The 17,032-nt window shown below is 31.1% G+C and overlaps 2 protein-coding genes across 3 annotated transcripts; one reads left to right on the forward strand and one right to left on the reverse strand.

Annotated features, from left to right (window-relative positions):
• On the reverse strand, window positions 394–3,063 carry LOC109357677 (cell division cycle 20.2, cofactor of APC complex-like). Its single transcript, XM_019601682.1, has 4 exons — window positions 2,742–3,063; window positions 2,366–2,656; window positions 1,593–1,862; window positions 394–1,405 (listed from the first exon to the last, which is right to left on the reverse strand). The coding sequence occupies exons 1-4, from the start codon at window positions 2,805–2,807 to the stop codon at window positions 680–682; spliced, it is 1,353 nt and encodes a 450-aa protein (XP_019457227.1). The 5' UTR covers window positions 2,808–3,063; the 3' UTR covers window positions 394–679.
• Window positions 11,537–15,172, forward strand: LOC109358688 (protein GrpE-like). 2 transcript variants are annotated; one of them, XM_019603078.1, is made up of 4 exons: window positions 11,537–11,894; window positions 13,463–13,981; window positions 14,259–14,398; window positions 14,677–14,793. In XM_019603078.1, the coding sequence occupies exons 1-3, from the start codon at window positions 11,649–11,651 to the stop codon at window positions 14,361–14,363; spliced, it is 870 nt and encodes a 289-aa protein (XP_019458623.1). In that variant the 5' UTR covers window positions 11,537–11,648; the 3' UTR covers window positions 14,364–14,398; window positions 14,677–14,793. The 2 variants fall into 2 exon arrangements, with proteins under 2 accessions (XP_019458623.1, XP_019458622.1); XM_019603077.1 differs by lacking the exon at window positions 14,259–14,398 and having other exon boundaries at window positions 11,544–11,894; window positions 14,677–15,172.

Consider the following 17,032-nt stretch of genomic DNA (forward strand, 5'->3'; position numbering starts at 1 on the left):
ATATGCACTGAAGTTAAATGGATTTTATACTTTATTAATGTATTATTTATTATTCATATTTAATTATCATTTATTTTTTAAAAGGGTAATAATATACTAATTGTGTATTAATGTTTTAGCAATGTTATACTCCTACTAATTCTCCTATCCACAAGAAGTATTATCTTATGACATACGTCACTTTTTACGAGTAGGAGGATTAGTAAGAAAATTTAGTAGGAGAATATATCATTTTACTTAATGTTTATACTGATAATGCATAGATATTACACTCATAACTAAATGTGTATATAAGGATGCAACAAAAACAATTCGTAATCCCACTAGATTGGGGAACATTGGATGTGGGGATCATAAAAAATTAAAAAAGAAAGAAGGATAGCAAAAAAAAAATATCCATCATGTGTATAAATTTCCCTTTATTTGCTCTTAATGTACAGACCAATGTATATAAATTTCTGTTATGTGTATATATATACACATTTCAGATTTGAATAAAAGTAACTTGTCAAGTATATACCGTCACCCAACTATACAAGGTAGCTAAAGTTCCATATGATCTTTACAGACAAATTTGAAAATTGAATAATTTGTCAGTTGCAAACTATATACCCTACATACATACCAACAATGCTTCATTTTTCTACTCAAATTGCTGGCAAAGTTTCATATGTGATCTTCATCGGATGCGGTGCACATAAGCAAAGGGCTCAACTTTTTTTGCCTTCGATGCTGATTTGGCCACTTCGGGAGTTCCAAAGACATTCCAAAATCGCAGAGTCTCATCTCCGGCTGCAGAGGCCACAGTACACCCATCTGGACTTTGAGCCATGCATAGCACTCTGGAGGTATGACCATTGAGCTCTGCCATCTTCACCATAGAAGGGTATTTCCAAAGGGCGAGCTGGTTCTCGGCGAAGCCATGCGAGCTAAGCAACTCGCGCTCATTCTTGTTCCACAGCAGGGCACACACCTGTGAGCCTGTGTTAACAGAGTTCAAGCACGCACCGGTATGTGTGTTCCAGAACTTAATGCACTGATCATCACCACCTCCACCAGAAGCTAGCAGATTTGCTTGAAACGGACACCAAGCCAGTGCCTTCACGGCACCTCTGTGCTCCTCAAACCTGTGAAGCCAGCGCGTCGGTAAAGTTGTAGAGGACATGGACCTGTCCCAGATATGAACAAAATTATCATTGCCTCCACTTGCCAATTGCTGTCCTGTGCTGGACCACTTAAGTCCACACACCTCCTGTTGGTGTCCCCTATAGGTTTCGATAATGTGAGATCTTACTCTAACGTCATTGTTGATAATTTTACCATCCATTCCTCCTGTTGTGAGGATATGATTGTTCCAAGCTAGTGATGACACTCGCCCTTGATGTCCACCCCTCAGAGTTCTCACCTGCATTTACCAAATCGAAACATAGACCATCAGAATAGGTAAGTCTCAGTTTTATAAGAATACAAAACAATGCTCAACATTTTTAAATTGTTGCCAACAACCACCATAATTTTGCACTTTTAGAAGTCATGAGACATGGAAATTGTTCAAACCATTCTCTAAATAATGAAAGTAAGGTTACACTTACTAGCTTAGAAGTCATAGAATCCCAGAGCTGGACATGGGAATTGTTCAAACCAATGGCCAAATGACGTCCATCGGGAGCCCAGTTAACACTCGTAACAGGGCCATCATCCTCATCCACAGTAACGAGTTCTGAAGTTGAGCTATCTGAGGCATCCCAGAGATACACCGTATTTGAAAGGGCAATGCTAACAACATTGCTGCTACCCCAGTCAAGTAAATTCAAGTAGAAGTCATCCAGAAAGTCAGGAGCATCCAGTGTCCTCTCAGAACTCTGAAAATCAATTTAACCAAAACACTTAGATAATACATAAAAATACCAAACTCATTTTAACAGAAGAAAATTACATTGATTTCTTGTAAAACAGACTTAACTACACTTGGAAGTTGGAACATTTCACATTTCAGAAATAATACTAGCCTCCACTGAGTTTTAAAGTGTATGGAGGAATGAATCGTCTTTGTATTTCATTTTTTATGTCAAGTGGGAGAGAAAGATAAACACAAAGATTACTAAAGTTCTCCCCTTTATAAAAGAAAAAAACGTGAGAAGAGAGGATTATCTAACTCTTAGAATTCAACTACTTCATCAAGAAATGTAATAACAACACAAACCTAGGTAAAAGCATAGGAACACGCCAATGTAATTTATAAAACCAGAAAACTGTGTAGTCTACTAAGTCAAATTCCAAAAGAAATTAAGCATAATTTTAACAAACACTTAGAATGCAAAATTTTAAAAAATCTGAAATCGCAAGAATAAGTCCCAATTTATACCTGAGGAATTGATCGCCTGGATTTCTTGACCGATTTAGAAGGAGGATGAGATGGTAAGGAAAGAATGTTATTAGGAATGGCTTCAATCGGCACCGGTGGCTTGTTCTTGAAAGCCAAGATTCGTGTCCTGTCCATGTTACACGCCTCCGCCAATTTCTTCTGATAAGCTTCTCTTCCCGGAGATGTCAACGTCGCCGCCGTGGAATTCTCTTTTCCCTTTGTTCTCTCCGTAAGCATGTAATGTGCGTAACCTAAATCCATAGCAGACCTGTTCGGTATGAATCTATCACACTGTATCAAGAAAACAGTGTCAAAAATCGAATCAGAAAAATAAAATAAAAAATAAAAATAGAGATTTTGAAGAAAGAGGTGATACGTTTTCGGCGTTCTTTTTATGGAGAGGGCGTCGTTTTATTGAAGAGCTCCATGATCCTGCGTCCATATTCAGAAACGAGAAAAGGAATGAAATTAATAATAACGATTAAAGAAAATTACAAATGCAGAGAATTGATATTGTCGAAATAGTAAAAGAAATAAGAAAAGAAGAAGGAGGTGGAGGTGGTGGTGGTGGTGGTGGTGATGAAATGGCACGGTGGTGGTGGCGTCGGCGATTAGTATGTCAGAGCTTAAAGCACAATAGAGAGAGAAACGGTGGTGAGAGAGAGAAACGGTGGTGAGAGAGAGAACGTTAGAATATTGATTATGATTTTGATTTCTGTGTTAAGAAAGAAAGAGAACGTTCAATTTATATGAAAGTAGCCGTTGGTATCTGGTTTGACGTAAATACCCTTCCGTATCTTCACTCTCGTATCTGAATTTCAGTTTAGTAGGTGGGCCAAGAGCCCAAGATAGTAATCTAAACTTACTTTGGGGAAAAACAAATATAATTAAATGAGATGTTGAACGTGTATATTATTATAATTATAGTTTCATGCTAATTCAGAAAGATGAGTGATATTATTAATCCCATTAAATTTATTAACAATTACATGTATTTGTTTCAATATTTCACTTATTAATTAGACTTATTCATTAAGTAATAAAATATATCTAATTATTATATATAAAGATACCAATTTTGATATGATAGAAAGTTTAATAGAAAATAATTACCACGTGATAATAATAGAGCATGTTACTGATGTTAAGGAAATTTGCTTTCACAATTGATTTTATCTTGTCAAGCATGTCAACATCATTTTGTCATATTAGTTTACATTCTTATTTTGTAATATTAAATTTTTATTTTTTATTTTAGAAAATTATATTTTTTTATATTTGAAGTACTTTATATTATAATTTTTTTATTTGGCGTATTTTATATTATAATTTTTTATCTCTATTGAATTGAAGGTAAGAGAGGAAGTTTTACTTACGACTAATGCAATAGTGGTGGTTATAATATAATACTTTTTTTTAGAGTGATGGTTTTAATTTAAAGGAGTGGTAAATTTGTGTATAAATTTAAAGGGTGGTTTATAATGTGTAATTTTCAGTCCATCTTGTTAGTTTATTTTCATTATCCAGATTAACCTGATTTTTTTTACAGAAATTAGAGATCTTAATAACAAAACATAATAGTAGAAATTACTTAACTAGGGTATTTATCGACAATTTGTGTCTGTCGATCTAATTCTAATTTTTCTAATATCAAGTGGATATACAAAATTTCTATAAATTTCTCAACTCGTGCCTTTTTTGGTTTCCCACAAGTATCCTCCCACTAGAGGCAATTATACCCGAAGTCGGGAACAACCACATGTATGTGGGCTAACTCTCTCAGTGGGTATTTTTTCATTCACAAGACTCGAACTCGAGACCTTGTTTAAGAGTAATCAAGTATGTATCACTTGAACCAACATTTGTTGGTCTCAACTTGTGCTTTTAATAATGGTTAGTGTGTCATTAGATGTTTTTCACGTTGGTCAAAGTTCTTCTTCTTGGGTTGATGAAAAGATAAGATAACATTTGGAGAATGTGGTGCCTCTAATAATAATAATGATTAGTGTGTCATTGAATGTTTTTTCATTTTGTAAATGTTGTTCTTCTTGGGTGATGAAGAGATAAAATAGAAGTAGGAGAATGTGTGAAATAGTAGTGATGAATAAAAGAACATGTGGTAGTTTCTTGTAATTATTATTGGGATGTTACAAAAAAATAAAATTGGAATATGAAAATTATGTCTTGATGGTTAATAAATGGAAATGAATGAAACTGTAAAGGTTCAATTACCTGGATGTCCTTTAGGCCTACTTTGCATTTATATAATATTAAGAACAAAATTAGAATATAAAAATTGTCCATCTTCAATTACCTAAACACCCCTTAGGCATGTTTTGCATTTATAATATAATATATATATATATATATATATATATATATATATGTGTGTGTATAGTATATAATACTAGCGTGTCGACATGCATTTCGTACATGTCAACCTGCATTCTTATTTTCTAGTATTTAATATTTAATTTTTGTATATTTCATTTAGAGAATTATATTACTTTTTTTTTTGTGTGTTGAGTATATATGATGTTATAATTTTCTTTGAATATTTAATTATACATTATATTATAATTTTGACATTTATTCAAAAGTGTGATCTTCCTTCTGTAAAGGATTGTAATCTTTGGATATGTTTACATTAGCTATATATCCTAATTAATAAGATAATAAAATATTTCCTCATACTATGAGATAATTTATCTCCTCCCGCTAGTCAAAGTATGACATTTGTACTGTTTTATTTACTTTGAGAAATATTTTAATAACAAATGATTAAATAGAACACATGTCACACTTTTTTTATTGACGGGAAGAGATAACTTATCTCCTTATACCAAAATATATTTTATTATCAATTAATAATCTATGTTGATAGTAGTAAAGTAGTAATTTCTTATCATCTTATTATAAAGTGGTGATCTTATTTATTACCTATTGAAAAAGTTGGATGTTATTAACACTTTACATATGTCAAATCGGTTAAGGTACTCGGATGTGATATATTGTTATAATAATTCAACGGTAATTCACTAATTAAACTATATATTATTGAAGTTAGATATATATGTATTTTATGCTAATATTGATGTTGAAAAATTAATAAAGAAGACAATAACTACTTTTATTTATACCACTTGTTAAAATAAAAATATATCACTTGATGGTAGGCCATGCTTTAGAAGTATAAGAAATATAGTAGTTGTGTATTTGATTCTCCATACCAACATTTTAGTAAAAATAAGTCATTTTATTAAAAAAAAATTAAATAAAACTGGTCAGTATGATCAACATAGTTCAATTGAAAATAAACTAGTATGACCAATTCTGGTCGGTATGATTGCATGGTCGATGTAATTATTGTACCAATATTAGGACTGGATTACTGGTTGAACTGAACGACACGATCTAATTTTAATAACAGAAGAATAAATAAATAGTTATAAAATAATGTATAATTTAGTGAAGTTCAATAAGTGTTCAACTCATATCACAAGATTTTGCTTATTTTTTTCCAGTTAATTTTATGACAAAGATTTCATCATCACTTATGAGAAATGCAACTAAGATCATAGGATTATTTAGCTTTTGTATAAGTACATTTTATAGATACACATTCAAGTAGATATTAAATGTTTTCTTTGTAAAATTTGAAAATAGTTATAATTTTTTTACCTTGCTAGTAATCTATTTTTAAGATGACATGTTTAGTTTAACATGTTTGTAAGTCTGTATGTTTATTATTATTAAAATTGAGTTTTATTTGTATTCCAAAATTTATTTATTTATATATTTAACTTATAATTGTATCATTGTTTTAGAAGAAGATAATAAAATGAAATTAAAGTATACAATGATGTTTTATTAAACATGTAATAGTAGTGTGATAAAGATGTTTTATAAAGTCTTATAATGGTAGTGGAATCAAAAACTTATACTTACCCAATTAAAATCACAAGTATAGCATCAAAAACTTATATTGACAGAAATAAAACCGTAGGATAGCGATTTAAAAACGATGAATTAAAATGTTTATAGGTATAAGTTTTCTAGACTATACCTACGATTTTTTAATTTTTACAAACGATTTTGTTACCATCACTAAAATTAAAAACAATGAATTAAAATGTCTATAGGTATAAGTTTTCTTTTAATTGATAGTTGAATTTCAACTTGCAATTAATATTTTGAAGGTGATTATCTTACATTTGAATCATATTCTAATGTGTCTCAAAGTACTCTAAGACAATAATTTTAGAGGAGAGAAGATTGTTAGAAAATGAACACTAAAGGAAGGAGAAATAAAGCAAAAAAGGGATACAGTCCAAATATAAAAAACTTAATAAAGAGAAAAAAGAAAGATTAAAGGAACTAAGAGAGAAAGAGAAAATTTTGATAGAGATTAACAGTAAAAGATTATATTGTTGTTCTTGTATTTGAATTATATGTCAATGAAAGGAATGTTCATGTTTTATATATAAGGAAGGAGCATATATGATTCTAATTCAAGAGAAGTATGTGCATTCCAAATCCCCATTATCAATCCCCTCTTCCTTTTCCCAAACCAATTCCCAAGCACTGCCACCACATAAGGCCACCCTGTAACTTGAAACATTCCAGCTATCATTTGCATCACAAGGTAGAACCAAAACTCATGAACATTCCAAAAGTAACCCATCCCAAACAACCCCACAAAAGCACCACTTCCCAACATGCCTGTAGTAAAAAACAAACGCAAATCCAAAGTATCACCTAAATGTCCAGCAATGTACATTCCTATAGCATAACATAATGTTTTAAATTTCAGTTACGATAATTGCAATTGTGGTTACTGTGACCATTGCGATGCGAATTGCGACCATTGTAGTGTGGATTATTTTGTGATTAAAAAATATTTTTAATATCCGTGCAGACTGATGCAGCATGATGTAATTGCGTTGTGGCCCAAATGCAGTCCGATGGGATCGGACTTGCGTTACAATTGCATTATAATGATTTGGTATCACACTGCAATTGCAGTGCGATGCGGTTGTAGTGATCATCGCAATTGTAATATTGCGGTCGCATCACATAATGTGCTCCACAATTTGAAATACCGACATAACATGCTAAGAATGCTACATCATTTTCTCCTAGCTTTGAGGTCCATCAAATGGCATCCAACCATGGGTGATAAATTTTGAACTTGAGTTTTTTGGTGTTGGGGTAAGGACATAACACACTCTTGACTATGCTAGATGGTTTTCTAGTGGCGTGGTAATCAACATGTGTATGCTATGAATGTTATTAATAAAACAATGTAACGGTAGGTTTGGAGGTTCCAATCTTTGACTCTAAGGGTTCTAATTAGAAGAATCCCAGGTGGGGTTGTTCTATTCATCGTATTTGAACAACATTGGCTAGACATCATTAATCATTGGTTGATGAAAAATTATGTATGTGATTGTTGCGCAACGTTAGCCACAAGTATCAAATAAAGGCACAAAGTAATTAGAAAATAAGAAACAAGAGAATTTGATAACGGGATTCGACCAATTACGCCTACATCCCCGGGAGCACTAAACGGTTACGAAGATATTATTAGAGAATAAGGATTACAAACCCTAGCACACCCATGAGCCTACCTGTCCCATGCGGTGTTTCTATTAGGTGTTTATATCTGGTGCACATTTGTGAACACTCACTTTTGTCCGACTTGATTTCAAAATTAAAGTGTACGAAAGTTTCAAAATAACAAGTTCGGAACAAACATATTTATAAAATATTACATAACAAATTGGATTTGTTTTGTGAATGTGTAGTTCGAAACTAATGATTAGAAATATTTTTACCAATTCAATTCGATTAAGTTAATAAACTTTTCATTCAGATTGTTACGTAAACAAGGTCATATAATATCTTAAAGTACATACAGATTGATGAATTATAAATGTTTTTGATATTCTATTATTGTTAGTGGGCTTAACACATTGTGTTTAATTTTCGGATTGTAAACGCATCTTGGTTCTGCCATGTACGTAATATATTGCATAAGTTAGAAGAGAGTGGAGGAGAAAGCAAAGAGGACGTGGATTCCTTGTCTTCTTCCACCTCCTCTACTATCCCAAGCCAATTGTATATAAAACCTTTAATCTCTCACCAAACACGTACTGGGAAATTCGTCTCTCATTTACAAGAAAAAAGGAACAAAAGATATGGCTGACATTTCACCTTAATATATTAAAATATTTATCATATGCGTCTCTCCTAGGTAACACATCTCCTTTATCCGCACAATTCCAAACCCAGGAAAGAAGATAGTTCGACCTTATCCCCATGACCTATGCCGAACTTTTCGCCACCCTACAAATAGAAGGCATCCTAGCACCCATTTTGGGAAGAGTCCCAAATACCATGACTGTATGGTACAACCCTAATGTCAATTGTACCTACCATTCGGGAGTAATAGGGCATTCAATCGAGACTTGTAAAGCATTGAAACATAGAGTTGCAAGATCTTATTTAAGAAAATTAAATTTAAGCAAATTCATTCATAGTTTTCACTCTCACTTTTAATATTTTATTAAATTGATACTAATTTTGACATGTGTATGTAGTTAATATAAAAAGTTTATTTTTAAGTACATAACATATATAAGTATGAGAAAAAATGTATACAGTGACAATGTATGAGTTTTATACATTGTTACTGTATCATCCTTTGTTTATATTTAATCATAATTGATTTTTCAAAAATATTTCAAATGAGTGATGGATGATGTAGTAATTATGTATAAATTTTTACACTGATAGTGTATAGATGTACACTCTATAAGTATTTGTTAAAAATTTTACACATAGAACCTTAAATGTCATATGCTTGTAGAATATTGCAAAAAATAAAAATTTTAAGTTCAAAAAATTATTTTTTTAAAAAACCGATTTTTTTAAATCACTAGTTTAAAAACCTGATTTTTAAAAGGTGATTTAAAAAAATATTTTATTGAGATAGTAGTTTTTTAAATAGTGATGTATTTTTAGTTCTAATAAAAAATAAATAGATTGGATATCCATCCATCTAAATCCATGAAAATTAGATCATAGATGAGTTGCAATCCATCCCGTGGCAGGTGAGGGCAACTGCCCTATGAGTTTTTAAAATTTTTATTAACATATTAAATTTGTTTCATTTATTAAAAGAAAAATGATATATTCTTTTACAAATTCCCTATATCATAAGAAATGTAACAAGTAGAATGTATTACAAAATATACTAATGATAGATTTACATGAAATAACGAAACTTTTATATCTATTTCAGTCATGAATGAGTTTAAGTCCTTAAAAGAACGAAAAACAACACTTTAAATGAATGTGTATTATAATTCTTTAACATATTTAGTTATTAAAATGTTATTTAGAATTAACATCTTGTTTTGAAACTCTCAAACAATTATATATATTTTATTGTTACTCGATTAATTTTAATTATAAATTGTAATTAACTATTCTCACCCCTTCTAAACTTTAGTTCAAGATCCGCCACTGAATACATCCATTAAATTTGGATATGAATGGATTGAATAACTTAAAATATAGTTTAAATGAATTTATATGAAGTAATAGATGAATTCATTCGATTAACATCTAAACCCAAACTCATCCATTTACCACCCTTAGTTGTGAGAGTTGTGGCATATGAGAGCATGCATTAAGGACGACTAGATGAGACAACCAATAACGTGAGGATATGAGTTGAGAACTACAGATAGAGATTTTAGAAAACAAAATTAAGTATCATTCAACTTTTAGAGTTTTTACCATATACATAAAATGATTATGCAATTCGGTTCAAGTTGTTTTCGAACCCGTAGAATCGGAATTGAACATAATAGTTCTTAAGAAAAAACCGATCTTGAATGGTGAAAATGAACTGAATACAATTTTAAAGTTCTATATGGTAGATTGAAAGATTGAGAAATTACATAACATCATGATAAATTGACATGTAATAAATTAAAATTATTACCAAAAGTGTTCCAAACTAGTACATTATTAAAAATAGGAAAGGACCAAGCTAAATTCAATTAAAATATTGTCTCTAAAAAGCCATCTTTTATAACTATGTAACTTTTGATGCCTTACCTTTTCATTTATGTATAATTAATGTTAATCTCTTTCTCCATCTTTAATGATGATAGATCCTTAATATTTGCACAAAATGTATATTAAAAATTAATATTTATCTGTTTCACTCCCTCAAAATTTTGTTAAAGTTTAGTCTATAAAAAATTGAAAAACTTGGTTTCAATTTTTTTTAAATGCGTATCAAATTAGTACTTATTAAGTATTGTAAAACATGTTTAAAAAAATAGTTTGACACACATTTGAAATTTTCTGGAACCATTTTAAGTTTTTCAATTTTTAAAAGACTAAACTAGTAAGATCGAAAAACATGAGAGACTGAAATAAATATTTACTCTTAAAATAATAAAACAATAGTAAGAATAAGAGTATCATATTTATGTAATGTTAATATGAACATGAGAAAAAAGGATATAAATAGTGATAGTGTAAGAGTTTTTATATTATCAATGCATTATTCATTATTAATTATTATCAACTTCTCAAAAAATATAATTCAAATGAATGACGAATAGAATATTAACTTTGAATAAATCTTTACATTACCAGTACATGTAGATATTACATGTAGATATTACACTCTGTAAACATGTATATGTACCATTGGTTTTATTATAATTTTTACTAATTCAATACATAAATTTTATACCAAGAATGTGTTAATCTAGTGATGCAGGTCCACTAGATTCTAAGATCGAATGTTCGATTCCTATAAACGATACTCATTAAGCAGACACAAACGCCAATGGGATTAGTCCTTAATTAAAAAGTGATAGATATCTTAGTAGTACAAAAAAATACATAAATTTTATTATTAGTTAATAATATATTTAGTGAAAAATATATGTGATTTTTATACATTTTTAATTGTATCATCCATTGTACCGTTAACATTTAATCATTATTTACTTTTAAAAAATAATAAAAATTAGTAATAATTAATATATTGATAATGTATAAACTTTTACTTATAGTAGATACACTCGTATATTTATGAATAAATAAAATATAAAAAAATACACTCACCTAACTATCGAAATCCAATTGAAAGTGGTTCAAGATCTTTGGAAAGGGTTTCTTCCAAATTGGACTGTGTGGCAACCTACCCACTTCTACTTCTCCCTTATCCCTCTCTCTCTCTCTCTCTATCCCCATGGCTACCCTCCTCAGAATTCCCACCTTCCTCCCACAATCGCCGCCACGCGCCTCCGCCAGCTCCCTCAAGCCCTCCTGCGTTGCCGTCGTGTCGTTCAGACAAACCTCTTCCTGCAGTAGAAGGCCTTTATCACTCACCTCTCTGCGGTTATCTAAACTTCAATCTCTGCGCTTCGCCAAGTTCGTCCCTTTTGCTTTCGACGCTGACACTGAGGCCCCGCAAGTTCAGGAACCTGAGGTTCAGGTAACTTTTATTTTATTTTTTTTAATATTTTAATTTTGTTTTATTGACTTTTTTATTATTTTGGAAGTGATGGAATTGGAATTTAGGTTCAATTTTAGCATTTTGGTTTGCACAAATTGATGTTTTTTTGGTATAACCAAGGGTAAGGAGCTGCCCTTTCGTGTGCATGGTTATCCCTCCTAATGAGTGTCATGAAAACGGAATTTTGACCTTTTGCCCACTAGGATCCTTAGGGATCTAGTAGGGCCTTACATCACTAGATCAATGTCTCGTTGATGCACAATTTGATATTAATATATTAACATGTTGAATTATTGTAATTGTTATGGTACAAGAGGAAAAGTAATATTTTGGTCACTCAGAATAGATGTATTTGCAATGCAACTGAATGAATACTTGAGAATTTAAACTTATATTGGGCAAGCTATGTGACTCAGTAAGGACATCAACGTAATACCCCATTTCAGCCTTTAATCAAGCCCTTAAGTTTGGTATATTCAAGTGTGAAGTCTCACATTGGATACGAGGGAATGGGCGTAATAGATTCTAAACGGTAAAGACCCATGGAATCATTGGCTTATGGTTTTAATTCAAGACATTGTATCTCACCTATGGGTCGCGGATGGGTATGAAAACTCTCAACTTGGTCCATAAAACCTCTAATGTCAGTTGAATTAGTACTTATCATGGGCTAATTTGAGGACATACTACCATTTAGAGACTTTTTTTACCGACATTTAAGTTTCTTATGAGCTAAGTAGTTTTTTCATTATTGAGAGACTGAATTGATGGCTGAAATTTTCTCGGGGACAAGATTTGGTATTTACTCAAATATTTAGTGTCCTCCGTCCTCGGATGTGTATGAACCCCATTTTCGGCCGCACTGCCACTAAAAAAGTAGGTCACCATTTAGCATTTGTGCTACCTCAAGTATGTTGAGGAGATGCAATGTTATTCTATTGATTTTTTCAGTGCACACATTTTGGCTTTAATCTGGATAAAAAAGTCTTGTGATTAACCTCTTTCCTATTTATTACTTTGCTTGAATTTGTCAGTTATTTGTTGGTGAGGGTACAATGATTTACTTTGTGTTAGTAATTCACGATGAATATGTCTTCTCGTTATAATATGAAGCTTTTTCAGCCTATATGCTGTGGCTTTCCTCATCTCTTCTCTTTATTTTTGTCTGCGCATATTATGTTTATTTTAACCATCTTGTTCTTCTACTTGTATCTCTTGTTCTTTCTAATATAAAAACAATTTAAAGTATGTAAAATGTTAGTGTTGTATGCAACTACTAAATATTCCTCTTCCTGTTGGAGTAGTATATTTCTTATTTTAGGATTTTGGACAATATGGAATTTTCGGTTGACCTCTTTTTATCTTTTCTTTAGTATCCTTTCCCACTATTCCATGAATGGTTTCACACTTGACAAGTGCCTATCATTGACATTTATGTTTTTGAATCCTGAAATACCACAAATAAAGGAAGTAATGGGGTCAAAAACTTGTGGTTTTATTATTAGTTCCTTGTCCTATCTCAGTTTTCTGATACACTCATGTAACAGGACTCACCAGATGGTGCTGTTAGTGTGGAGAACATTATAAACGAGGACGAGGTTAGCAATGTTGATGAAACACCTGCTTCACCTTTCCAAGTGTTACTGCAATCTTACAAAGAAGCATTAGCTAATAATGATGAAGCCAAAGTTGCTGAGTTGGAATCATCTTTAAAATCCATTGAAGATGAGAAAATAGATCTTGAAGGGAAAATAGCTTCTTTGTCTGAAGAGTTATCGACAGAAAGGGATAGGATTCTAAGGATTAGTGCAGATTTTGACAATTTTCGGAAGAGGACTGAGAGAGATCGCCTTTCATTGGTCACAAATGCTCAGGGGGAAGTTGTGGAGAGTTTGTTAGGGGTATTGGATAATTTTGAGAGGGCAAAATCTCAGATTAAGGTGGAAACAGAGGGAGAGGAGAAAATAAACAACAGCTATCAGAGCATATATAAACAGTTCAATGAAATTCTAACCTCACTTGGAGTCAAACCAGTGGAGACAATTGGAAAGCCCTTTGATCCATTGGTAAGTTAAGTAGTAATTTCAGTTTATAGTAGAATTCTAGTAACCTATTTGGTTTTCAAAATATGTTATTGTTATCCTGTAGGTGATAACATTTTATACAAAAATGAAAACCATGTAGGTGTTAAATTTAATTTCAGTTATTTGGAGTGCACCTACACTTATATTACTCTCTTGGTATAAGATGTCTGTTTGACTTCTTGCCCAGAGTTTTAACTTTTGTCACTTTTCTCCACAATGAATTTTTTGGCATAATATTGTCATCTATTTATTGATGCAGGCACGCAAACCAGTTGGCTCGAAACTCAATCGTGTATTTGATGAACTTTTTCAAACAATTTCTCAAGTCGGTTCAGGTTTCCTGAAGACCTGGATACGGTTTTAAGTCAAACCAATTCTTGATTGTTTCGAGCCAACTTGGTGAGTTTAAAAACTGTACCAAAACTTGTCAAGACAAAATCTCTGTCTCTGTTGTACAATATTTATGAGAATCTCAACAAGTATTCATAAAGAATTTCAGTTGATTTTTAGGATGATTTCACTTGGAAACATTTTGCTTCAGCTACTGCCTTGAATGAAAAACTAGATGCTTGTGGTCCTTTTCATGAACTTTCATTTGATAGTTTTTAAAGGCATTAGAGGTTGATACTCGTAAGCATTTTTTTGATTGACTATAATTTCCACTTTCCTTGTAAAAGCTACACGAAGCAATTATGCGTGAGGATTCCGCAGAATTTGAGGATGGTATCATACTTCAAGAATTCAGGAAGGGTTTTATTCTTGGCGATCGACTCTTGCGTCCATCAATGGTGAAGGTATCAGCTGGCCCAGGACCTGCAAAGCCTGAACAAGAAGCAGTAGAAGAAGAGCAAGTCACAAGTGAAATATCTGAGGGCAGTGTAGATAATGAGGGTAGCACAGAAACAGAGTCTGCTTGAAAAGTCTATTTTTTTTGCCTGGATTCAGTTTTGTAAAAGTATTACTCAGTTTAATCACTAGAAACATAATGTTGAGTGTACAAGTTGCTCAAGAAATATTGCAGCCAAGTTTCCTTTAGAGAAAGTTATTACTGTCTTGAGTTTTTGATTTCAGATTTTCATGTCCCTTGGCAAAAATGATTATATTTATACCAGGAGTTTGGAGTATCATGTTAGTGTGAACTTTTAATTATTTGATTGAAGGGTTTTATTATAAAACATAATTGTTTACATATTGCACATTATCAATGGAATAATATTGCATAATTTATTGTTTGGTTAAGCGGGAAACAATGCTGCTTGATGTACCTCTTTGGGTGATTTGGGGTCTCTATAATAGCTTGCCTTTTTCTATTGACATTCGTGCTATGCTATATTTTTCAAGTATTTGGATTAAGTGACTAATAGCACGTTTTTATTGGGTTTGTGATTATCTAATTTTATACCAGAATGCTAAGAAAGACTACTATTATATATATGGAACTATTCACATGAGAATATGGACCACTGGATTTTAATTGAATGGTTAAAATTAAAAGATACATGCATATGTCTATTATGTAACTAATAATGAACTTTTAATCCTAATTATCCATGATGGTTTGTAAGGTCCAAATCTAATTTTTTCACAATTTTTATGAGAATTGTTCTCACAATTTTTATATGAGATTTGTTTTTAATTGAGTAGCTTCTTATATATGCGTTAATTTTATAATTTAAAATCTATAATATAAACCGTGTTTATATTGGACTTTGGGATGGAATATCATCTATATTAAACCTAAACCTGTACTAAGTATTTGAAATTGAGTAAAACTTCAATTCAAATCCAATCAAACTGAATTTTTTTGTTAAATTCGAATTGGGTTTTAGGCTGTTACCCATAAGTCCGGGTTATGTTGCTATGGACAATGTTTTATTTCTTTTATTATTGATTTTTTGATTTCTTAATGTTGTGGGTATTTTCTCAGACATTTAATATAAACAAAACTTGCTGACAGGAATTTTACAAGCTAACTTGCATGCCCAGCATACAAGGGCGTTACGAAATTATTATAGTATTTGTTGAAAAAGAAACACATGTCCCAAATAGTTTATGTCCTTATATAATAAGTTAATTACATTACACCAAATAATATAAAATTTTATTTTCTATTTTTATGATTTTTTTTTTAATTAGATGTTACTTTTTTATTAGACTGGGACAAAAAATGTGACATGTGATATCCATCTGTATTTGTTTGATCATGGGTACCAACAGATATTTGACAAATTTAATTCTATCTCTGCTTTTTCACCATAATGTTCCTCTATTTGTAAGTTTAACGTAATGTGTTCAGAATGTCAAGCCCAAAAGTATGATTTCCTCAGTAAAACTGTACAAAAGGTATTTTGGAACATCATTGACAATTTCTCAAATCTAATATCGTGTTTTATGATTAGCTACACATGAGTTAATAAGGTTCTTGTTGAAATTGTATCCTCTTATTTAAGAGATAAGCTTCTCAATAAAACCATAGCGTGCTATTTCAGCTATAAATGTTATATATAAAAATTGTAATATTTATGTATTATTAATGTAAAAATTTATACATAGTCAATACATTATCTATTATTTATTTATATTATTTATTATTTTTTGAAGAGTCAATAATTATTAAATATAAATGATATATAATATAATAATAATATGATATAGTATAAAACTTATATTAGATCAAAAATCAGTATCCATGTCCTCCATTCACATGTTAGATATTACTACGAGTATAGGTCTCTCCATCAAGTATGAAACACAATTGATTCATAGGGCTTCAGACTAGAAACCTCTAGTTGAACAGGATAATTCAGAATTAGTCGATTTATACGTTAATTAGTATGCTTTCTAGGTATTAGCACACATATTAATAAACCGTGAACTTGATTTCTATTTCATAATATTTTGACTAAAATAACTCTTATTTGCTATATTTTAAAAAAAAATTCCATGTATCAATGAGTTAATGTGTATTACAATTAGTATTCACATTTTTATCAATTACTGAGTATCAACTCTTGGCTAAATATCAACTCTTCA

Source organism: Lupinus angustifolius, chromosome LG10 (assembly GCF_001865875.1).
Source record: "Lupinus angustifolius cultivar Tanjil chromosome LG10, LupAngTanjil_v1.0, whole genome shotgun sequence".
Taxonomy (NCBI): domain Eukaryota; kingdom Viridiplantae; phylum Streptophyta; class Magnoliopsida; order Fabales; family Fabaceae; genus Lupinus; species Lupinus angustifolius.

What these genes read in the sequence shown, in the direction of transcription:
- LOC109357677 (XM_019601682.1), bottom strand. Translation starts at nt 2,807, where the DNA reads ATGGACGCAGGATCATGGAGCTCTTCAATAAAACGACGCCCTCTCCAT. An exon ending in CCAGGCGATCAATTCCTCAG is followed by an intron (nt 1,863 to 2,365) that starts GTATAAATTGGG and finishes ATTGATTTTCAG; the next exon opens with AGTTCTGAGAGGACACTGGA. An exon ending in ATTCTATGACTTCTAAGCTA is followed by an intron (nt 1,406 to 1,592) that starts GTAAGTGTAACC and finishes TGGTAAATGCAG; the next exon opens with GTGAGAACTCTGAGGGGTGG.
- LOC109358688 (XM_019603077.1), top strand. Translation starts at nt 11,649, where the DNA reads ATGGCTACCCTCCTCAGAATTCCCACCTTCCTCCCACAATCGCCGCCA. An exon ending in TTCAGGAACCTGAGGTTCAG is followed by an intron (nt 11,895 to 13,462) that starts GTAACTTTTATT and finishes CTCATGTAACAG; the next exon opens with GACTCACCAGATGGTGCTGT. An exon ending in GAAAGCCCTTTGATCCATTG is followed by an intron (nt 13,982 to 14,676) that starts GTAAGTTAAGTA and finishes TCCTTGTAAAAG; the next exon opens with CTACACGAAGCAATTATGCG.